Source organism: Lactuca saligna, chromosome 4 (assembly GCF_052625555.1).
Source record: "Lactuca saligna cultivar CGN05327 chromosome 4, ASM5262555v1, whole genome shotgun sequence".
NCBI classification, from domain to species: domain Eukaryota; kingdom Viridiplantae; phylum Streptophyta; class Magnoliopsida; order Asterales; family Asteraceae; genus Lactuca; species Lactuca saligna.
Window position 1 is genome coordinate 75,055,960 of NC_136420.1, and position 25,623 is coordinate 75,081,582.

General features: G+C 32.9%; 2 protein-coding genes across 3 annotated transcripts; both read left to right on the forward strand.

The window, feature by feature from the left end:
* Window positions 1–5,275: 5,275 nt before the first annotated feature.
* On the forward strand, window positions 5,276–10,591 carry LOC145042150 (DNA topoisomerase 1 beta-like). Of its 2 annotated transcripts, XM_078990535.1 has the most exons (17): window positions 5,277–5,536; window positions 6,142–6,226; window positions 6,314–7,336; window positions 7,485–7,679; window positions 7,768–7,848; window positions 7,935–7,994; window positions 8,098–8,192; window positions 8,456–8,612; window positions 8,700–8,825; window positions 8,922–9,002; window positions 9,075–9,165; window positions 9,246–9,379; window positions 9,473–9,544; window positions 9,626–9,715; window positions 9,802–9,905; window positions 9,975–10,143; window positions 10,321–10,591. In XM_078990535.1, exons 3-17 carry the CDS (start codon window positions 6,404–6,406, stop codon window positions 10,387–10,389), a joined length of 2,457 nt encoding a protein of 818 aa, XP_078846661.1. In that variant the 5' UTR covers window positions 5,277–5,536; window positions 6,142–6,226; window positions 6,314–6,403; the 3' UTR covers window positions 10,390–10,591. The 2 variants fall into 2 exon arrangements, with proteins under 2 accessions (XP_078846660.1, XP_078846661.1); XM_078990534.1 differs by having other exon boundaries at window positions 5,276–5,536; window positions 8,700–9,002.
* An 8,902-nt stretch (window positions 10,592–19,493) lies between these two features.
* Window positions 19,494–24,122, forward strand: LOC145042152 (heat shock 70 kDa protein 16-like). Its single transcript, XM_078990536.1, has 11 exons — window positions 19,494–19,641; window positions 19,770–19,877; window positions 19,984–21,223; window positions 21,329–21,541; window positions 22,126–22,215; window positions 22,318–22,410; window positions 22,504–22,701; window positions 22,789–22,935; window positions 23,018–23,146; window positions 23,230–23,360; window positions 23,915–24,122. Exons 3-11 carry the CDS (start codon window positions 20,054–20,056, stop codon window positions 24,030–24,032), a joined length of 2,289 nt encoding a protein of 762 aa, XP_078846662.1. The 5' UTR covers window positions 19,494–19,641; window positions 19,770–19,877; window positions 19,984–20,053; the 3' UTR covers window positions 24,033–24,122.
* Window positions 24,123–25,623: the final 1,501 nt, after the last annotated feature.

Genomic DNA, 25,623 nt, shown 5'->3' on the forward strand with positions numbered 1-25,623 from the left:
AATAGAAAAGATTCTATTAAGAATGAGTTGTCATGAGGAAAATATGGAAGTGTGTTCATATTAGGAAGTAAATATTGAAAATCTATGTCTAGATTAGAAACTTTTATGCAAAAGGATGTTCAAAGAATGTACTTTGAGTGAGAGACATCATATCTAAGGAATTGTCTTGTAACAATCTCCTATAGAGGACTTTGTAATATCATTGACAATAGTCTTTGTGACTTAGGTGCAGTGACATTACGAAAGAATCATTGCATAGGATGTTAGAATCTAGCATATTCTATAAGTAGCAAGAATTTGATATTCTTTCACTTATGAAAATGGATTTGGAGTTGTGAAATGAGAATTATTGGAAATGTGTGCAATTTGTCTATTTCACAAAAGTAAGAACTATAGGTAAACATTGTGTGCATGCTAGGTGCATGGGACAAGTGTAATAATTCAAGTAAGAAGTTGATTACCCGAAACGACAAATAATGAGTAATCAATATGGTGATAAATAAAAGGCGTTTTATTTATACTCAAAGGTTTGAGGCCATATGGGATTAGTATTATTCTTGTGTTTCACATTTGCATGTTTTGACTTCCAGAATAATTGAGTTTATTAAGAATAATCGAATTATTCGAACGGGCCACAATCATTCATATGTTGGAAGTAGATATGAATGAAGACTGTCGTGAATTGGTGTGTGGATTGTCTAGAAGAGTATTAGACATAAGCAAATGTTTGCTGCAGCGTTCATGAGTGCTTATGAATATGATTTGAGCATTGGATTAAACCCACGCTCACTTGGATCATTCCATGAATTGCATCACGAGTGATTAGTGAGACGATAACATCTTATATTCTTGAAACTGAGATGTGTGAGTTGTATCTTGCGAATCGGTTGCACATTGATAATATGTAAACGCACTAGTAACTTGGTGTTATAAAACATATTGTTGTGTGTAATTCGGTGAATGAGTGCAAGCAAGCATTGTATCAAAGTTTATCCGTTCCTTTTATCCAAAGAAGGATAAAAGCGATATCTTTGGGCCCCTCGATGGTTTAGTGATGACAAACATAAATGCTCGGCCGGGCTAGGGCTAATTTGATTTGTTCAATTAGTCTGTCGTCATAAATCGGAAATCGAGAAGTAATACAAAGAGAATGATTTGAAATCATGTCTCATACGATATCTAGAATGGAGGAATATATGATCCTTTATCTAAGGACACACGTATCTGATAGGATCAGAGTTGACAGCGGCTTTGGAAAGCTACAATTGGAAATCAGGATCTGAAGTCATATGCAGAATAGTTATTAGACTTATCCAAGTGGGAGGCTGTTGGATTAGTGTCTAAGTCCATAACTATTTTGGTATGTACTTGACCCGATGGTGCATGGTCCTTTTGGGTTGCCTTCACCAAAGCAACTTGATTGGAGAAATAAATAAAGAGAGAGAGGTTATTATGATTTATTAATATGTTATAAGAATAATATATTAAAGGAGAAATCATATTTGCTTAATTAATATTGGTCAATAATTAATTAGGAATTAATTTTGTGATCAAGTGTAATTAATTAAACTAGAGGGGTTGAATTGTAATTATGTGATAGTTACAAAATATGGTAATGGTTATCCTAAATATGGGTTGAACGAATTCAAGGAGATAAGGATCCTTGAAATCGTCCAAAGGATAAATGATAAGGGTTTTCAAGGATTATCTTATGGTCGCTTTGTGGATAAGCAACTAGATAAGGATAATGACTGAAACCCTATCTCTACACCTATATAAAGACCCTAAGGCCTTAGAATTCGTGTACTTGTTCCCAAGAAGTCCTAAGGACGAATTCTAACATCTCTCCTCTCTCTTTATACCTTCTCCATTTGCTATTGGTGTTTGTAAGCCATTAGAGGAGTGACACTTGTGACTCTAAGCCTTCCAAAGTCAATAAAAGGAGATTTGGGATTGTTATTGCTACATAAAAATCAAGGTAAACCTATGTTAATATGATTACTTATATGCTAGAATTAGGGTTTCTTTATGTGTTCATAATGTTGTATATCTAATAGTGAAAACATAGATCCAATTCTAGGGTTACATGCACACATAGGATTGTCTTATGACCAAAACCCATCAGTTTTCTTATAAATGTTTTTCTAAATCGTTATATCAAAATGAAATTTTTGGTCCTAAAATTTAGGATTTTACAATAAAGTTGGAAACTCTATCCATCAAGACCTTTAGAAGGACCGTATCTGAGTTTTTGAACCATATAGATTATAGGTTAAGGGCTTAATCCATTAAGTCGTTTTGGTCAGTTCCCACGATATGGTGTTCTGCTCGCCACTACGTGATGACGACTTTCACCACAACTGTTTTGTCGTGTAGCGTCCACGATGTGGTCTATGGTTGGCTACGGTGTGGTGGCTGACTGTTGGCTTTTGACCAGGTTGACTTTTGGTCAACTTGAGGGAATTAGGTTGACTTTGACCAGGTTGACTATAGGTGGCTCGTAGTATCAATATTTAAATCTCTTTGAGTTGCGGTGTTTGTCTACTCGACTACAAGGTGATTTTTCTTACTATACTTTGTACTACAACATGGATCCTTTGTATGTTAGGATGTTGGTATGATGTAGGGTTCTATTAGGCATGTAGATTTGTTATAATTACACGTGCTTATTTATTTGGTAGTTTGGTGTTATATGCATATGTCGACATATTTTGGATGGGTTGAGGTGGTCCAACTATGTGCTGAAGGCCATGATACCCGAACGGTCTAGCTTTATACTGAAGGCTTAAGGAGGGCAATCCCACTTCATGTTATAGGTCCAAGGAGGGCGGTCCAAATTTATACTGAAGTCCTTAGTGGCGGTCCATCCATATGTTGAAGGCTATTTATGCATGCATTGTATTTGTATTGTTGCATGATTTATTTTGGGAAATTAACTAAGCTTTAGCTTGCAGCTGTGGATTTAAATGTTTTAACTACTTCTAATGATCGGGGCAAGACAAATGCATGACTATACACATCGTCCATCATACTTCATGATTTGAGAGATGTTTGATATGATACTTTGATTTTGATTTCACGTTGTGAAACAATTATCTTTATGATGTTGAACTTTTATGAAAATGACTTTTACTCTCTTTTTAAAAGTTAAAAAATTTTACCATGATTTTTGGGACGTCACATTAGGTGAGAAAGATTTTGGGCAAGATAATGTTGTATATCACACATTGAATGCGAGGGTTCTCATCGGTTTGACTTGGACTAAGATTTGGGTTGGAAAATAGTTGTACTGACATTCCATATTTGTCAAATGTTTATCATATTGTGGGTTTTGTTGGTTCTAACTAACATATAAACTTTCTTTGTTTTTAAGGAATCTTCACACATATGCTTCATATATTAATTAGTTGGATTAAAAAAACGTGTTTTAGGAGATGATTTTCCGATGCTAGGAATTATTTTTTGTCTTACATTTTTCCTATTTCTTGAAAAATTATCTAACACATTACGAAATACAATCAAATTTATTTAAGCCTAGTAGGAGTCGGGTTTTCCTCTGTTAATAAACAAAATAAACAATATTCACAATTATACTCATAATTGAGAGAGATGCATTTTGTACACTTATCCAAAAAATCTAGTTCAAAACTTTTGGTTCTTAAAACGTAATTCCGTTGATAATTATAATGATATTGATTGTTTTAGTAGACAATTACATTATGCTTGAATATTTATATCAAAAAATTATGAAACTAAAGTGCTACATCAATGAGGATGATGGGAATGGAAAAATCATAGATAAAATTGTGACTTTTGAGAAACTCAATTCGTCAAAACTACTAATTTGAGTATTTGAAAATTACTAATAGGGAATATGTCAAACCTAAGAAGAAAAATCTAAAATATAAAGTTAGGTAACCCGTGATATCATGTAATACAAGAAATCTATCAATACACCCCATAAGAAAAATTAAACATCCAAACATTGAACCTTGAAATGCTACCATAGTCGTGGGTATAATTACATAGCAAAGAAAACATTGCTCTCCAATGTTTCAAAACCCCATGAGAAGAATGAACTATCAAGTAAAATAATTTGTACCTAAAAACGAGTTTAGGCCCTTATTGGTAACATCTATACATAATCTTTTTGCTAATTTTCAACCAAACTTACATTGATAAACGATTAACAACGGCATTAAGACGGACTAATTGGTGCCGATAAAAAAAAGTCTTAACAAAATTGTCCAAACTAGCTATTGATGTTAGTTAATTTGATTAAATTTATATAAGACATACGAATCCTACATAATACCGATTAAGGAAGAGTATAGTTGGGTTTTTGACCAAAACCAAAATCTAAACATAAAGTTCGGTTTTGACTTTGAAAAAATCAAACGGTCAGTTATTTTAGGATTATTTTGGGTGCTCTTATTAACCATACATCATACTATTAGAATTTAACAAAATACAAGTAAATTGGTAAAAAGAATAGAAGGTGATGTAAATACATTTTAATTAGAAGTTTGCTTAGGAATAGATCATATTTATCGGTTAAAAGAAAACATGCGTATTATTTTCATTTACAATGGAATCCATAGATACATGTTAATTATTTTAATTTTTAACACATTGAATCAATTAAAATTATGCATATAACAATGTCATATATTTCGGTACGGATCTTTTCATTTCCTAATTATTTTTTAATTTTTATTTTGGGATGCGACTTGCATGTAAATGTCTGAACAAAGAATATCATTACTTGTTGTGAAGATGAGGGAAGGAAATCGTAAAAGAAAATATAGTTGTTGGAAAACTATTGTTCTTCTGAATCTAAGTCGGTTTATATATTCCTTTTTTACTTTGTATCGTAGGAGATGGAGACGGAGAAGAGTAATGATGAGGATGTCACTAGGCTACGACGTCAACACCTACGTTAAGGGGAAAAAGATGAATAACGAGATAAAATGTTGGATAAGTTGTGATGTGACGAAAATATTATTATTTTATATTTTTATTGGGAAGGTGGGGTGTATTTATTTTTATATTTTTAATTAATTTTGGTTGAAAATTGTAAATTAAAATAGAAAAAAATAAAAAGTATTATTTTATAAGTTAAGGGTAAATGACCAACATACAAGGAACTAAAGCCATCTTCAATTCTTCATCACCAAAAAATTAAGGATTATCTCAGCAAATTTGGGAAACCAAAGGACCATTTGTGTAACTTTTTCGGACTATAATGGAACCCTAAAAACGATGATTCCGTTTCCATCTAATTGATTTAACCGACCCGAAAGTGCAGATTTTTAGGTGAAGATTCCATGGAATTTAACGAGTTTTGATGTGCCCAATTCATCGGATTTAGCCCGAAATCTGACCTTTTTTTGACCCGAATTTGACGAACGCTTCTTCCTTTTCTTCTCTATCCAAATTTCTAGGCTCTCGACGGCAACCCTCTTCTCTTGCCTACCTCTCATCGGAAACGAAACGGGATCTAGGGTTCAACCTTCATCTTCACGCCGTACAACTGGTACAACTCCTCTTCTGTTTCATCGATTATAATTTGGACAAGAAAATAATTCAAGTTCGAACAATGAAGTTGTCAGTTTCTTAAGCAATCAGTAACTCAGCTGGATTTCGTGTCTTGTAGCTTCGCACACACCATCATTAGTTGTAATTTTGAAATCAGACCCTTCTTTAAAACAATTGAAAAAGAGCTAGTTTTTCAGCTCGAAGCTGAATCCTTTCCATGTAAACCTAACTAAATGTAATCTGTTTCTTTTTTCGTTTGGAATGTCGAATACGTTTACTACTTTTAATTTGAGATTTTTATTTTCCGAATTGGATAATCTGGGCTCTTGCATGTTGAATGTTTAGCATGAAATCCAGACCTCTGGGCTTTAAGTAATGTAGTAATTCATTAACGCAAATCAATTAAACTTTCAGTGCTTTATTTTAAGTGTTGGAAACTAGCTCTTCTGTCTGTTTAATTGTTAAGCTTATTGCAACTATGGTTTTGTTCACCTATGTTGGATGATATATTAGTTGTATACTATGAAGTTAAAAACCAAATAATTGTTCTCAACTTCTCATATATCTACCAATTCTCTTTCCTGAATCTACAAATCCAATTAGGTCTCGAGGCATTTCCAGCACTCTCTATTTGTCACCTGATCACCTCTTAGCTGAAGCTAGACTGTTGCTACTCCCAAAATTTAAGGTAATACTTATAAGTTATAAACCATTTGTTAATTTTGGTGAGTTGAAATATCATACATTCATACTAATGCAACTTCTTTTGTTTCAGTCTCACAAATCCTGTAAATAATCTTGAGGATAACAATAAATACAAGATCTCATTGATTAAGTGATATATGACAACAAGCTGACCAAAATAATGAATTATTCATCTGATGAGGATGACAAGCCCTTGGTTTTCAAAAGGAGCTCAAATTCTGATAGATTGAAGCATTCCTCTCAACAGAAGCCAACTTCCATTAGTAAGCAGGAGAACCCTGTTTCTAAACCTGTGGCTAAACCTTTAGCTAGACCTATTGTTAAACCTGCACCTAAACAAAAGAGTGACTCAGAGGATTCTGAAGATGACAAACCATTGAGTTCAAGAATTTCAGTTGTACCTAATAAGCCGAATTCCAACCATGTGAAAATAACACCAAACCCTAACCCTAGTTCATCTCAACATCCCAAACCACAAGTGAAACATGATGAGAAACCTTTATCTTCAAAATTTACATCCAAGCCATCAATTGGACCATTTATCAGAAAACATGATGATTCTGATGATGATAAGCCACTATCTTCAAGAGTTAACCAAAATGGTTCTGCATCAAGGGATAATCAAATCAAAAAACCGAATCTTGGATTAAATAAAAGACCCCCAAATGAGGAAAGATCTTCAAGTCAACCATTGGTCAAAAAGCCCAAGCTTTCAGATTCTTATTCACCCACACCAATCATTCGGAAACCAGAAGTGAAACCAGAAGCTGAGTCATCAGATGATGATGAGAATGATCATGTTCCCATATCTCAAAGAATCAAGAATCAATCCCCTTCAAGTAGTAAATCAGCATCTGTAAAAAAGGTGATGAAAGTTACTTCTTCATCAAGTAAAACCTTCAAGAAGTCAAAGAAAGTTGAGAAAAAGTCAAAATACTCCAAACCCTCAAAGGTCCCACCTGGATCTGGTGAAGGGCAAAAGTGGACAAGTTTGGTTCATAATGGTGTGATTTTCCCACCTCCATACAAGCCTCATGGGGTTAAGATTCTCTACAAAGGGAAGCCTGTTGATTTGACTCCTGAACAAGAGGAGGTGAATATTACAAATTATACTTATAAAAATCTACAAATTCATTCATATATGAAGCAATTTTCATTGCTATAATTGTGTAAATGCATAAATGGAAGTATGTTGCTATTGAACTAATTTGACAAATTTGGATTTCATATTTTTTTGACAGGTGGCAACAATGTTTGCAGTGATGTTAGATACTGATTACATGACAAAACCTGTGTTCAAACAAAATTTCTGGAATGATTGGAGGAAGATATTGGGAAAGAATCACACAATCCAGAGTTTAGAGGATTGTGATTTCAAACCAATATATGATTGGCATCAAAGGGAAAAGGAAAAGAAGAAGCAAATGACTACAGAAGTAAGTTTATATGTAAACTTTGAGGAAATTTAAATTACATTATAACAATAATTATTGGTATAACCTTTTCTTTTTTACACTTTTGCAGGAGAAAAAGGCGATAAAAGAAGAAAAAATGAAGCTTGAGGAGAAATATATGTGGGCAGTAGTTGATGGTGTTAAAGAGAAGGTAATATATCATAAGTTTTTATATTTTGTTTTTTAGTTTTTTTTAGGTCATAAGCCTAAAGAAATGATTATTAATTAATTTTTCAGGTTGGAAACTTTAGGGTGGAGCCACCTGGGTTGTTTAGAGGTCGTGGGGAGCATCCGAAGGTGAAATGACAACTTTGTCCCTGTTATGAAAGTTTTTAACTTTTGGTTTTTTGATTTTTCTTATAAAATATTAAATTGTAATTGTTATCTTTGTGTTGTTTAGATGGGAAAGCTGAAAAGCCGTATCCGTCCTTCTGATATCACAATAAACATTGGCAAGGGTGCCCCTATCCCGGAATGTCCAATTCCTGGTGAAAGGTTTGACTTCTTTGACTTTTTTTTTCTTTAATCCATATGTTTGTTTGGATATGGAATGGAATGGAATTATCAGAGTAATGTAACAAACAAGGGAATGGAATAAGTCATGACAAAGATGAGTTATATTGCAAATTTTCAATTTTTCATTCCATTTCATGATGGAAAGAAGCATTCCATTCCATTCCTTTTCCTGATTCCATCATACCAAACACTACCAAAATGTGCTATCTTCCCTAAAATTGGAATTTTTTGATGGTTGACAGCTGGAAAGAAATTAGGCATGATAATACTGTGACATGGTTAGCATATTGGAATGATGCTATAAATGGAAAGGACTTCAAGTATGTGTTCTTAGCTGCCAGCAGTGCCCTCAAGGGTCAAAGTGACAAAGAAAAATACGAAAAGGCAAGGCTCTTGAAGGTCAGTGGAATGTTAATTTTACCAAAATGCCCTTCCATTCCTGATATTGATAATATCATTACCATCACACTATTTTATTTATTATAGGGATACATAGGAGGCATCAGACAAGCTTACACTAAAGATTTTACGAATAAAGATTTGACAAAGAGACAGGTGGCAGTTGCCACATATCTCATTGATAAATTAGCACTCAGGGCAGGAAACGAGAAGGTAGTATTCGCTATATATTCCTATCTGATAACGGAATGGAATCCAAGATTCCATTCCATGTTTGATGGATTTCTCAATTCATATTTATGGTTGCAGGATGATGATGAAGCAGATACAGTTGGTTGCTGCACATTGAAAGTAGAAAATGTCGAGCCACAGCCTCCAAATATCCTCAAGGTATAAATCATGCTTAAAAACATTTAAAAAAAAATAAAAAGAAGCTAATTTTGACTTTTGATGTTTTTCCAGTTTGACTTTCTTGGTAAAGATTCAATAAGATACCAAAACGAGGTTGAAGTGGAGCCACTTGTGTTCAAAGCAATTCAACAGTTCCGAACAGGTGAGTTGAATTTAATTCCTCCATTTTTGAATTTTCCAATTACGAGGGCATTAACGTCATTTTGAGCTTTAATTTCATAGGGAAGAAGAGTAATGAAGATCTTTTTGACAAACTCGATACAAGCACATTGAATGCTCATTTAAAAGCACTCATGCCTGGCCTTACAGCTAAAGTATTCCGTACATATAATGCATCCATCACCTTGGATGATATGGTAAAACCAATATATTTATTTATTATTATTATTAATTTATAAATATTTAGATTAGATTTATTATAGTGTTGAGTTATTTTTTATTGGTTGTAGTTAAATAAGGACATGAGTAGTGGTGGAAATCTTGCTGAAAATGTAGTTGTTTACAACCAAGCAAACAAAGAGGTAAACTAAACATCATTATAAAATCTTATATTTATTTCTATTAATTTTTTATTCATGTGTAAAAAATCAAACCTTTTGTAGGTGGCAATTATTTGTAATCATCAACGTAGTGTTTCAAAGTCTCATAGCGCACAAATGATGAGATTGAATGAGAAAATAGAGGAACTGAAGGTAAAAAAAACCCTTTTCTTACTTTTATGATAAATAAAAAAAAAAATTAGTTTTTAATTTTAATTTTTTAAATATATTTTGATTAGGGTGTTGTGGAAGAACTGGAAACTGATTTGGGTCGAGCAAGAAAAGGGAAGCCTCCATTAAAGGGTTCAGATGGAAAGCTGAAGAGGAACATGAACCCTGAAGCGTAATATAATTAATTAATTTTTTTTTGTAATATAATTAAATGTTTTTTAAATTATAAAATATAATACAGGTTACAGAAAAAGATCGCGCAAACTAATGCAAAGATTGAGAAAATGGAACGTGACAAAGAGACAAAAGAAGATTTGAAAACAGTTGCATTGGGCACTTCAAAAATCAACTATCTTGATCCTAGAATAACAGTCGCATGGTGTAAACGTCGTGAAGTTCCAATTGAAAAGGTAAAAAAATTTTGTTTTGTTTCTTTTTAATTTTAACAATATATATATATATATATATATATATATATATATATATATATATATATATATATATATATATATATATATATATATATATATATATATATATATATATATATGATGTGGATATGAATTATAATAATTATAATAATGCAGATATTTAACAAGTCTTTATTGGCGAAGTTTGCTTGGTCGATGGATGTGGATCCAAGTTTCAGGTTCTGATTATTAAAAAAAAAGGACAAGGAAACGATAGATTTTTTGTTTTTTGTTTTTTGTTTTATTTATTTATTTTCCATTTTATGTTGTCACTCTTGCGGAAAATTCATGTTGTACTAAGCATGCTATACAGTGTAATGATGAGTTGTTGTGAGTTGTAACTGACCATTGTTCTTTAGATTTTAAAAAAATAAACGTATATGTGCAATGTAGAGCTTGTGGTAGTTTTTCTTCAAGTGTATATCTATCTCCTTTACTTACCACAACTTTATATATATCATTCCACTTTTAAACATAAATCTTGTTCTCTTGTATATTTTTTAACACGACAAAGATGAAATTTTTAATAAATTATTATTCGGGTGACGGGGAGTTTGCAATGTTCTTTAATGTATGTTGTTCAAAACATTGCCAATTAAAATCATATAGATGTTAGAAATACAATAAATTGTCAATCAAGAGGCAAGCCGCACATAAACTTTTGATATGTTATTATTCTGTTGATGATTGTCCTACAACATTTGATTGTCGTTTCCGTATTAGTAGTGAAGTATTTTTAGGTATTAGTAATGTTTTAGAGTTGCATTATGAGTTTGTCCGGTAAAGACCAAATAGTAAATGTAGAATGAGTTTTGGTACTATATAGAAATGTTTGACTACAATTATATACTTAGGATACTGTATAACCTATGATGCAACAGACGAGTGTTTGAAAGTGCTTGAGAGGATTGCAGTGGTGTGTGTAGATTTTTTTGCGCATGTGTTATTGAGGTTTTTGGCAAAAAAATATTTGCATAAATTACTACATGTGATATTGAGAAATTGTATGACACATGAAGCGAGGCATGGTTTACAAGGAATGATCGATAGCCTTGATTGTTAGCATTGGACGTGGGAAAGATGTCTAAATGATTAGTGTAGTCAATTTACCTGAGGTGATATAGGTGAACCATCCATGATACTGGAAGGTGTTGCATCTCATGATTTGTGGATCTGACATGCATACTTCGGGGTTATAAGGTCCAACAATGATTAGAATGTTCTTTGCTAGTCCCCTATTTTCAACGATATTTGGATCAGGCGAACACTTGATATGTCTTTCGCAGTGAGCGGACATGAATACAAACATGGTTACTACATTTTGATGGAATGTACCCAGATTACTTCACTTTTGTGAAAGGTACACACAATACCTCAAATTGAAAAAAAACAAAGATATTCACAAAAAATACTAGAATATGTTAGAAAGAACAAGTTAAATGTGACTTGAGCATTTAAAGCATTCTCATGGAGCATTTGGTTTCAACGGAGCATTTGGAGTTTAATGGAGCACTTAAATGAACGGGGGCACCTAAGAAGGGAATGGAGCATTTGAGAAAGGAATTGAGCATGTGAGAAAGGAATGAAGCATCTAAGAAGGGAGTAAATCACCTAAGAAGGGAACATAACATCTGAGAAGAGAATGGAGCATCACTGATGCTCCATGATGCAAAGATGTGGCATTTTGGAGTAGGTGTGCCACCTACAAACAAAGGTGCATCGCTTTAGAAGCTATATATGTCATCTAGGAAAAGGATGTGCTACCTTGTGAAGAAGATGCACCATTTGGGAAGTAAATGTGCCACACATGTCCTTGATGAGCCATGATATCCATTGATGCGCCACTTATGTTGTACTATACACTAGGTTGCTCAGGATTGTTCATCGACGCTCGGAAGTTGAAGATGCTCAAGGTGGATTCCCCAAATGGCATGATGTGCCATCATGATGGAGAATGCTCCATCATGATGCACCGTGGTCACTCCTAATGAGTCATCTTGGTTCATGATGCTCCATCATGTGTTTTGTTGATGCTCATGCTATTTATCTCAAGGATGAAGGTTTTAGAAGTGGCTGCATGGTAGAATGTGATTGGTTGACACCTTTCATATGCCTATGGATTAATGGGTTTGGCTTATTAAGGTTTTAGGTCTGATCCCTAGTCTATAAATAGGGATCCATACTAGTCATTTGTTTGTGCCTTGAATTCTAGTAAGTAGGAAAATCTCTGTTGAATTATACTTGTAACCTCATAAATAAATATTACTCCCCTCCTGCCAGTAAACATAGGTCACGTTGACCGAACCACGTAAATACTATGTCTTGTGTGCTTTTGGTTTCATGTGTTATCCGCATTATTTCCTATCAAGAGTCTTATGTAACGTCCCAAAAATTACAATAAATTTAAACTTTTAAGAAACTCATTTATTTAGTATAAAATCCAAATCCTTGGTTACTTAACCAAAATCTGTGAAGTTCAAAATACTAAATAATTACTTGAGACATTCACCAGGTTCACAAACCAAAACCAACATCAGAAATAACAACATAGTAGTTAATGTTTTAAAAAAGAAATCATAGTCTTCTAATCACGCCACATGTATAGTCAGACTTTGCCTTTCCCCTTGCTAGTACCTGCAACTCCTGAAACAGATGTTTAAAAAGGAAAGGGTAATCATGAAGCTTAGTGAATTCCAGGACACCATCACATCAAGGTAATATATCTTACTCCTATCACACAAGTACATATATATCATGTTATCAAGTAGTAAGCTAAACACATGTATCAAATAAGCAAACACTTCCAAAAAATACATGCAAGTTTAAGAACAAATGAATAAACTAGCATCCAATAAGGACTCAGCATTATTGCCTTCAGTCCTCTGAATCGACCTGATGACCCTCGATCAGACTGACTCGACACGATGGCCCTCGGTTAGACTGACTCGGCACGATGGCCTTCCGTCAGCTGACTCGGCATTTCAGCCTTCAGCCCACATACGTCATATGCAATCAATACAAGTTATATCATCTAATGTTAATGATACTTGTCCTAATACTCACATGATCTAAAGCAAACATATAAAACATAAATGTCGTGTAGTGAGGAACTCACATCAAATTACACGTGAATCACCTCGAACAAGCAACCGAGCTCCAAGAATCAAGGTGCTCATTTCTTTCAGTGAAAATGATGATTTTCACCCAAATTATAGCCAGGTCAAGGCAAAAATCAGGGACATACTAGACTCATAATTTGAACTTTGGGAGTTTACGGATCCTAATTCCGATTTTCAATGATTTTTCTAAATTTTTTACAAAACAGGGGTAGAATAGGCATTTTACATGACTTTCTCAGCTTTGACTTATTTTGTTAATTTAGCATCTTAACCTAATAAATCATCACCCAAATATCCCATAAAGCTAAAAATGATATCCAAATAGTAGCCATAATGCTTTGAGTCAAAATGACAATTTCAACATCAAAATGACAATTCCAACAATAGCCATAATGCTTTGAGTCAAAATGGCAATTCCAACATCAAACCATGATCCAAATTATACAAATTTAATGAGAATTTCAAAGTGTGATGCTATAAAAGAAAAACACCACTAGGGTTTGGATTTTCTCCACCCTAATGTCGTTTGAGGTTGGAAAGGCACCACCAACTGCCACCATTACATGGTGGGAAATGGTGGTCAACTGGTGGTGGGCATGGCCGACGTCCATAGCGGTGATGAGGGCGGTTATAAGGCAAAACACACCAAAAAAAGGAGAAGAAGATGAGGAATTTGAGGCTTACCTTAGCTTAGAACGATCACCACTCAGTCTCAAACCCCCCAAGCTCGATTTCTTCAAGCCACACTCAGAAATCTACCAAAGTTCCCATCTCCCCCCTCTCGATCTTACTTGCGGTGCACAACAACACACACACATATAAAAGATTTACCAAAAAGAAGAGACATTGATCGGACCTCATAATTAAATTAAATGTTTGGGCTTGGCTTGAGAACAAAACGAAATCAGTCCGTGTTCTCGTAAAAAATGTGGTTGCAATTTCATATTTTCACTTTATCCCACAAAGTTTTCCATAATGGCATTTTTCGTCCCTCAAAAACAAATTTTCTTGCAACACAAGGTTTTTAAGTTAACAAAATCAACCCCTAATCTAAAAAATAGTTACAAAATCCTCTAATGCCCACGTATTAGTAATTATAATAATTAATTTAGGTTATTTCATTCCTTCTTAAGGTAAGTTTTTTTGGATATATATATAATAATAGCCATGGTTTTCAAAGCTTTAGTTGAATCCCATATATAAAAACAGAAAAGAAAATGAAATTAGATGTCTAATGCGGCAACCTGAGTGGAAAACAAAACTAATTTCTTAATCATAAATCAAAACCACACTTAATTGATTCTCATGGACAATACTGAAAACACTTGGCGTGCCCTATTCTATTAACCCAAAAAAATATCACAAAAAATGAAGAAACCCTAACTTGAAACGCAAATTAGACAAAAATGTAGAACACATCCCTACTCTTGTACCACCGCCATCCTATTAAATTAAATACAATTTCTAAGAAAGAGAATTAGCGAGAATTTGAATTTGAGACGTACCTGTAAAAGCTTCGGTGTAAGTTTTTTTTCCTACTCAAACGGACGTATAATAACTTGAGACTTGAGAGTAGTCGTGGAACCAAAAAGTAAGACATAGAGAATGTGGCATCGGTCCGATGGTGTAGCTGCATCGCCGCTCTAAGATGATGGTCACCGGCCCGATGTGGGTTTGTGTCGTTCGTTGAATTGTGGTCTTCCTAGAGGATGTGAAGGATGGGAGAAGGGGAAAAGTGGAAGACCGAAGGCTGTAATACAGAAGTGAAGTAGATTTCTTGTTAGGCTATCCGGTGTCACTAAGCGTTAGTTTATTCCACATCATCATCATCTTCTTTCACAACCAACCTATTATGCATGCGGGGTGGTGTTCACCGGTAATCTACTAGTGAAAAAGAGACAGAGAGAGAGAAACAGAAGAGAGAGAAAGACACAAACAAATCTTCCACCAATAAGAGCCTTCGTCTTCTTTTGTAGCTAGTACCACCCCACACGACACCCACTCATCTTTGGGGCGGTGTTCACGCGTAGCCTACCATGCCACATAAGCATCACGTGTAGGGTTGATGCCTCCATACCACCCAGCCTTATGGAGTTTGATTTGGGCAAAAGTACAAAGCGCAATGCTTTTAATATCGGAGGGAATTAACAACGGAAACTTGAAAAATTGGAATTTTTGTTAAGATTCAGTGGCATAAAAAATATGTGCCACTAAAAATACAATATAGTGGCAAAAAATCAGATGTACCATTAAAATCTTGTATCATTAAATGTAATTTTGTTTGTAGTGAAATCAATCTCATAGTCTAAGATTTTGTTTTTCAATTTTCAATTTATGATGATTGAATTCAGACTAATAATTAAACACGTTGATTTATTTTGGGCTCAACCAAGCACTTCAGATGTTGGCAACAAATCATTGAGGGCCCAAAAATATCGTTTTTTTATGTTAAGGTAAAATGAACGAATAAACTTTAACTATATAATCATACATTTTACTTATCAAGTCACAATGGATTTACACTTTAATACATCCAATTATGGATGCGTTGATGCAAACCAATGTACAACAAACTTGCAAACTATAACTTATATATTTGTTTGAAGAATAAAATATATTATTGTCTTCTAATTACTCCTAATTGAATCAATGAAGTAATATTTGAGCACGAGTTTAAAGAATACTTAAAATCCTTATTTTCCAAATACTCATGAATACTGCACCACTCCCTTTGAAATGTCCAATCACCATGGACAATCTACAAATATTCCATGATAGTCTTAAATCAATACCTACTCCCAAAAATATGACTGACTGTGATATTTTGAATAAATTAATATTCAGGAAGTAACATGAAACACAAGAATAAACTAATTATCTATTGTATCATACTATTGAATTTAAATAATTCTTTATTATTTAATCACCATACAATTACCGATTTATCTATTTTATAAATGTTACGGGGTAATCAACTTAAGAATTAAACTTGTTAACATCTCTCATTTCAATGATCCTAAAATGCATATCATGTTTTTCTTTATTCATAACTATTGTGAACGAATCATCGAAAACATATTCACTTCACAACTAGATCTCCATCCTCAACCCTTTTCGTGAATATAGTGGAATTTCCTCCTTTTATTCATTGACCTTCTGTGGTATCAAGGATCATTAGTCAATACGATTGCACCTTCATAGAATATTTCTAACGACAATTTCTTACTTAAAAACAAATCCAAGGTCAACTATGAAGTTTTCTACTCCAGGTACACTCCTTGGATAATTCATTTACACTATTGTACTCTAACGCATATAGTTGAATCTACCACCATCTCATTGGATTATGTTTCTCATTTGAATGTTGCTTGAACTAGCATTATTGTGAAGAAGTTGTGTAGTATGAGATAATACGGTAACAAATTATTGTTGATAAGTTCATTCTCAGATGATAAACTATCATCATTAACTTCCATTACTGTTTTTCTGAACGTTTGGATTCATTTTGAAAAGAGAGAAAAAATAGAGAGATAATGAAACAAACAAACATATATATATATATATATATATATATATATATATATATATATATATATATATATATATATATATATATATATAAAATGAAATAAGGGTATATATAGAGAATCTTAATAAAAAGAAAAAGAAAAGAAAAAAAAAATAAAAAAACATAATAATAAAGAGAAAGATTCTCCAATCAAATAATATTGACATTTTGAACTTCATGGGTTCTACAACTCCCAACCACATTTAGTTGCAATTTGTCGTTTCCTTTCAAGCACCGTGCACAAAATACCTTTAGTCAAATAATCATTCGGTCAGAGAAAATACTCCATATCTTGTTTCTCTATCTTCCGATCCAACAATTGAGGTTTTCGTTATTCATTAGCTTCGAGAATGCGTAATTTTTGTTCCTGGTACCGTTGTCTTTGGTCTGCCTCTGTTTCGGTTCCAGTCTTGATGCCGACAATTTGTTTGACGAGATCAAACATTTCATTTTCTATTGATGATGCTGATGCCACTTTCTTTCCTTTTCTTTTTCTCTGAGGCAACGAGTCTTCAACACTAAACGACTATTGTTGGGGGGGGGGGGGGGGGGGGGGAGGGGGAATCTAGGAGGATATTGTGGATAAGAAGATGATGGTGTAAGCTTTGGATGAAGATTTTTCGTTCGTTTAGAAGAAAGAGGCGGAGAGTCTTCACAAGGTTTTTTTTTCTCAAAAACAGGTTGCAACTCCTCGTTGGTTTCTTCTTAGTTTCTTTCGGTAGCCGGGTCGTCACTAGAACTGTCAGATTCTACATTATGAGCATCACGAAACTAGAAATTCTCGGGTTGAGAAGATTCGAATTGGGTTTCTGGAACCCTTTTAGAAAACTGATTCCATGGATTATAAATCCGATTTTCCTCTGGAAGCCTAAATGTGTTGTATGATTGTTGCGCCAGAAAATATTATTGTTGGTAGTTTAGGTATTGATGATAGTTCGGATTTTGAAAATCTAAAGAGAAGAATGAAATATCTTTACTTAAACCGCCTTATTTGACTTTACGTCTTTGACTAGAACCAATTTGTTTAACTTTGCCCTAGGAATCCATTGAAGGTAATTATTGAAGAAATTTAACAAATTATATAAATTTGAAAACACACTACAAATGAATGAAATTTGTACTCGTTTTTATAAACTTAAATAAATAAAGAAAAGCACAGGTATAAATATAGTCAAAGTAAAATGCATTCAAAATAATATGATAAAAATAAATGATCACAAGAATTCTCTATATAAAGTTGGTCAAATGTATTAAATTAACTTGGTATGAGTTAAATTGAAAACATGATTTGTAAAAGAAAAAAAAAAAATAATAAAAAAATAAAGTAAAAGAAAAAACCAACGGATTCAATGCAAAAGTTAAAAATAAGCAATTTTTATTTATCTGTATAGCCTTTATTTCTTTGCAACATTCACACTTGAAGTGAATTTATATTTGAATTGAATATAGACAAAAAATAATGGGTTGACGAAATCGATTCATGCCATTAACCCGCTGAACTCACCAAGCAAGGTATAGTTAACCGGCAGTACCACTATTTTCTGTTTGTCCAACCCGCGACATTATTCTCCTCCCTAATTAGAGTATTACTACCCATCAATGTTCATATACTACCAAATAGACCACCATGTTAAATAACCTAGAAATACTTTAAAGAAAATAATGTATAATTTTTTATAAAATAAAATCCATATGTTACGAAATATTATTATTTGTAAGAAACATTGTTTGAAAATGTACTAAACTAATAGCAAACAACAAAGGTTGTCAAGATCGGGATCCTACCTAGGATCGTTTTTGGGTTTGCAAGATCGGGATCGTGATCCTAAGATCCCACAAAATAAAATATATTTTTAATTTATAATTTTTAATCATGAAAAATATTTCAAACATTCAACTTTTCGTTCAAAAGTTATAAAAACTTTAAAATATTAATCATAAGCCACAATACAAAATGATAAATGGTAAAAGATATAAAGTGGTAAAAAAAATTCATTTGCAAAAAAAAAAAAAAAAAAAAAAAAAAAAAAAAAAAATCAAGGGAAGGTAGGATCGGATCGGATCTGGATCCTACGATCTTACGATCCTACCCCATATACGATCCGGATCGTTTTTCATACCAATGATTGTAGGATCGTACGATCCTACAATCAGGATCAGGATCACGATTTTGAAAACTTTGCAAACAACATTCTTTTTTGCTAAATATGATTTTTTAAATTGAAAGAAAATGAGAAAAATGATAAAACTTCAGCATTTTGTCGGTTTTGTAGTGCTGTTGCGTTATGAAATTAATAGCCATCCAAAGAATTTTCTTAGATTTGGCTAATTATTATAACTGTTTTAAAAATCTAATTTTGTCATTTTCTAAGGAAAAAAAAATCTTAATACATGTCAATTGGTTAAACAACTTTGTGAATGAATTTCGGCACATAGGTTATACGAAAGTATCAAATGAAAAGTGTTATAATGAGAACTATCCATAAAATAATTTTTTAAAAACTTATATTTTTATAAAATCTCTTTTACAAAATAAAAAATAAATGATTATTTGTACTAATTTGATAATTTCCAATTGTGACATTTTATCGATTTCGATTAAAATCTTTGCGTTCCTACAATACATCGATATTCATAGATCCTCGGCGATTATTCTCATTTCAGGGTTGGGAGTTTACGTTCTTTACCTGTTTACCCATCGCTCTGTAAAATCTCTCTTCCTCTCTGTCTTCCGCACACCATAACAAATCGGTACGCTTCCTTCATCTTAATCTTGCATTTCACGTTATCTTCAATGATTATTCGTATGTGTATGTGTTTCTACGCGTTTTATTTGCAGCTCAATGATCTAATTTAGTTGGCGTGTATCGCATTAACAGGTGAATACTATCTTACTCGGATTTTCAACGATCAGGGTTCTAATTGAGAAATTCCGATTGTAGAATTACGTTTCGAGTTCCGATAATTACACAATTCGTTAGGTTTAGGTAAGAAGTCTCATTCTCCATAGTCAATGCTACATTAGCACCTAAACTTCTGTTTCTCTTTTTCTCCGTGGTTAATATGGACTGATTATTTGTTAACATGATTTAGGTGAAGCTACTCTTCATAATTGAATCGATCATTCCTTGATAAACTGTGCTGAAACTTAAGATTTTTAGAAATGAGTGTGGTTGGGTTTGATATCGGGAACGAAAACTGTGTAATCGCTGCTGCAAAAAACCGTGGGATTGATGTATTATTGAATGACGAATCAAATCGTGAGACACCTGCTGTGGTGAGTTTTGGTGAGAAGCAAAGGTTTTTGGGTTCTGCTGGAGCTGCATCTGCTACCATGAACCCTAGATCTACTATTTCTCAGGTTAAAAGGTTAATTGGAAGTGAATACAAGAATCCACTAGTGCAGGATGATCTTAAGTTACTACCTTTTGAAACCAGTGAAGCTTCTGATGGTGGTGTTTTGATTCACTTACAGTACTTGAATGAGAAACAAACTTATAAGCCTGTGCAGATTCTGGGAATGCTTTTTGCACATTTAAAGCAAATGGCAGAGAAAAACCTTGAAACCCCTGTTTCAAGCTGTGTGATTGGGATTCCATCATACTTTACAGACTTACAAAGGCGAGCTTATCTTGATGCTGCACATATTGCAGGTTTAAAACCTTTGAGATTAATGCATGATTGCACTGCAATTGCATTGGGTTATGGAATTTACAAGACTGATTTTTCCGATTCTCGAACTACAAATGTAGTGTTTGTTGACATTGGACATTGTGACACTCAGGTGACAGTTGCAGCTTTTGAACAAGGGCATATGAAAGTTTTATCCCATGCTTTTGATAATCATCTAGGAGGTAGAGATTTTGATGAGGTTTTGTTTAAATATTTTGCTGAAAAGTTCAAACAACAATACAACATTGATGTTTACTCCAACACACGGGCTTCCATAAGGCTAAGGACAGCTTGTGAGAAGTTGAAGAAGGTTTTAAGTGCAAATGCTGAAGCCCCACTTAACATTGAATGCTTAATGGATGAGAAAGATGTTAAGGGGTTTATAAAAAGAGAAGATTTTGAGAATTTGTGTTCTGAGTTACTGGAAAGAATTAGTAGTCCTTGTTATAAGGCTGTAAATGATGCTAGAATAAGTGCTGATAAAATATATGCTATTGAGCTTGTTGGTTCTGGGTCCCGCATACCTGCTATTATGAGAAAATTAACTTCTTTATTTGGAAGAGAACCAAGGAGGACATTAAATGCAAGTGAATGTGTTGCTAGAGGATGTGCACTTCAATGTGCAATGCTTAGCCCAACTTTTCGTGTTAGAGATTATGAGGTTTTTCTTTAAAACTGATTTCTATTCTTTTGCATAAAATTTTCCAAGTTTTTCCATTTTGTGTTAACTAAATATTCACATTCCATTGTTATTTCTTGTTTATAGGTTCAAGATTCATTTCCTTTTGCAATAGGACTCCAATCAGATGAAGGGAAAACTATTGCACTACCCAATGGTGCATTGTTTTCAAAAGGGCATCCTTTTCCAAGTTTTAAAATGCTTTCATTGCATAGACATAATACTTTCTATTTGGAGGCCATTTATACCAATCAGAATGACTTGCCTCTTGGAGTATCCTCTAAACTCACACATTTTACAGTAATAATATCTTCACTTCTCACTTTTTCAATTCTTGTTTCTTAGGACACCACAAGTTGTACTGCATTTGACTCGGTTAGACTGATATCAATGTGACAAAAGCTAACAAAAGCTGCAACCTTTTGTCATACCCAAAAAGTGGAACAACTTTTTTTTCACTTTTTTGTTGCAGTTTTTGTCATATTGACATATTGACATTTTTTATTTCGTACAATGTAACAAAAAGCATGGAGTAATTACACAAATGGTCCTTATGGTTTGCGGTAATTTGCATGTTTGGTCCCTAACTTTTTTTTTTTTTTTAACTCGGAAGGTCCCTACAGTTTGCTTTTGTAGCACGTTTCGTCTTTGTCTTACCCAAAAAGACTATTTTGTCGTTGATTTTTTAATTTTTTTAAATAAAATGGGGTAGGTAAGGTAAAATAGTCTTTTTAGGTAAGACAGGGACCAAGCGCGCAACAAAAACAAACAATAGGAATCTTCTGAGTTAAAAAAATAAATTAGGGACCAAATGTGTAAAGTATCCCAAACTATAGGGACCATTCATGTAATTTACTCAAATGATTAAATATTTTTTTTTCCAGATTGGTCCTTTCTCAAGTGGGGAAAAGTCAAAGGTAAAAGTTAGATTCCACCTAAATCTTCATGGAATTGTAACAATAGAATCTGCTTCAGTAAGTATACTTTCTAATTCCCTTAATTATTTCAACATAAATTTATTCATTACCTTTATAAATATAAAATATTAAATACATACACCTCCATCTTTGTTTCAGCTTATAGAAGATCACCCTCATTCGCCTTCAGAACACACAGGGGCTGAAAATCACATGTCAAATGGCGATTCTACCCCCGCCACTACACATACAGTAAGCAACAACTATGAAATATAATCATATGGCATTGTTTTTACTTTTTATAACAACATGTAAAAATAAAAAAACACTGTTTCATTGTTTTAGGGTGATGAAATGAGAAAAAACAAAGTTAGGAGACATGATATTCCAGTTTGTGAGTATGTTTTTGGTGGAACAACAAGAGATGAGTTAATTGAAGCTCAAGAAACTGAAAGAATGCTGGCAAATCAAGATATTTATGTGGAGCAAACTAAAGAAAAAAAGAATACCCTTGAATCTTTTGTTTATGACACACGTGAAAAGGTATCAAAATACCCTCTCATTTTATATATAGCGAAATAAATATATAAATAAGTAAATAATGTTTTTTTTTTTTTTTTTGTGATTTAGCTTTTAAGTACACACCGGAGCTTTGCTACAGAGGAAGAGAGGGAAGGAATAAGTAGAAATCTACAAGAAACTGAAGACTGGTTGTATGAAGATGGTGATGATGAATCTCAACAAGCTTATATCCAAAGGCTTGAGGATCTCAGAAAGGTATCTTTTTTTTCTTCTTCTTTTTTTTTATATATATATATAAAAAAAATGTACTTTTGGTTTGTTAATTACATGTATGTAGTTGGTGGATCCTATTGAGAATAGATACAAGGAAGAAGATGCTCGAATACAAGCCACAACTACTCTCTCAAATTCCATTAAACATTATCGTAAAGCTGCAGATTCACTTCCCCCTTCTGACAAAGATGCGGTATTTTATATTCTCTATTGTTAATTTTATATTTTTTATATTATAAGAATATCAATTATGATGTCAGCGACTTATTTGAACAGGTTTACACTGAATGCAACAAAGCTGAGCAGTGGTTGCTTGAGAAATCCCAACTTCAGGATTCAATGCCTAGAAATGCGGACCCCGTTTTCTGGTCAAATGAAATAAATCGAAAAGCTGAGGTTCTCGACAGGTAATTGAAAGAAATAGCATCCTACTTTCATTTCTTTTCATTACAACAATTTGATTTTAATTATAAAACACAAATAAACAAAAGCAGGTTGCTATTATTTATTTACTTTTTGCATAATTTTAATCATAATTCATAATGAAGATATGATTAATTAATTGCCAGTCTGATGAACTCAAAGTTGAGCATGATTTCAAGCACCCAAAGCTTGCCTGGTCGGCCTAAACTATGACTCTAAGGTTGTAAAGCCAATAACAAAAGTTAAATAGTTTTCTAAATTTTAAATATTTTTATAATTTAGATTTAAATTTTTATTTATTTCAATGTATATGTCTGTTTTGTCATTAGTCCCAGTCCTAGGGATGTTTTTTTTCCCTCTTGCTGAATGGGTGATGATATCTTCTAGACTAAATGACCATTTTACCCTTGCATTCCAGAAAACAAATTTCATAGTATTCATCAATTGTAACGTGAGGTGAGTTGGGAAGAAAAAAAAAAGAAAAAGAAAAATTAAGTGAAAGAGAAACAATGAGTAATATATTGTTGTTGTGTTTCAGAATGTTGAAGCATATAACGAGAAATAAGTATTCAGGGTCAAGTTATGAGGAAGCCATGGGGGGTTCAAATTCGAACCAAAGGGACAAACCTAAACCTGATGACATGGATGTAGATTGATAATTCATGATTTTAAGATTTGTTATGAGATTTTATGTATTGAGGAAAACAAGCATTTTCAAATATCATTTTGTCCCTTCAAGAATCAAATTTTGTTTGAAATTTTCCTACTTTTGTTTTCATATATCTCACAAGGTTATGTGTATTGCTTTTCATTTGTTGCATCGTATCACATATCAGTTGTGTACTTTCATTTTCTATTCAAAACTTGTTTTTTTTTTTTTTTTTTTTTTTTTTAATGAAAAATTCGATAGTCTAATCAGTTATTCAAGGGTTAATGACAGGGTATACTTTTAGTTATTTGTTTATTATAATATCTTGCTTTTATTTCTTTGATTGAAGTATCATATTCAATTTAAGAAGCAATCCCAAACATCCACGAAGTTTAGGGTTTTGGCTGGAACTTGTCAACCAATTGCTAGTATTTGTTTTGTTACTACGAGAGTATAGAAAAAAAAACATATATATATATATATATATATATATATATATATATATATATATATATATATATATATATATATATAACAACCAAGTACTTGTTCAAACTTTATCACTTTGCCTAGTATTATTATTTTAATTTTCTAGAGTAGGGTTTGAAATTTGCACCGAGTACACCATTATAATTGTTTATATCAAGTACCATTATAATTGTTTATATCAAGTACCATTATAACTGTTTATATCAAGTTGATTGCTGGTTGGAACCGTATAAGAAAGGAAGGAGTCCTTCCTTTCCAACCCATTTAACCTATTTGCAATCAACTTTTCTTTTTATTTTCTCTTCCAACCCACACCACATAAAAACCTTATCTTTTTCAACCTATTCAACCTATTTAATTTTTAATTTTAAAATAAATACACACTAATTAAAACCATTCAAAATTAATTAACAAAAACATACAAAACTAATTCACAAACTAATAAAAAACATATTGACACAATTTGGTACAAGCTTTTTTTTTTTTTTTTTTGCTTGAGGTACCATTAATAATTAATACAAACACAATTATACATGTTTTTGTATTGTTTTATAAAAGAAAAAAAAGGAAAAAAATTAATAAAGAAAGAGGCGTAAAACAAAAGGTGGGAGCTTTAATTTTTCACAATTCACATCAAATGAAAATAAAATAATGATGTGATATATTTGCATGCATTATTCACGAAAGGATGGATGAGTTCACCAAACCGCCAACATGCAATAAACTATCTAACCCGTTGGAACCGTAGGTGCAAGGTATCATATCCATGCTTTACCGCCGATAGAGCTTGGTTCCAATTCCCAAACCACTTGTGACTATGTCCTCCTTAAGAGGTGGTAAGAGTAGAACTCATTCAATTCACTGTCCAGTTTCACATTAGTTTTTCTCTTTATTCTTTCTTCTATCTTTTCCAACCCTCTTAATTAAAAACATACAAAACAAATATATGATACAAGTACTTGCACCATTGGAGAGAGAGAGAGAGAGAGATTCTCAACCCTCTAAAGAGAACACATACGGTCCTTGTGCAAAGTTGGAGCAACCACTTTGGGTATTGTTAGTACCGCCAACCCAAAGACTTCTACCCTGTCCACCCAAATAAGTACAAG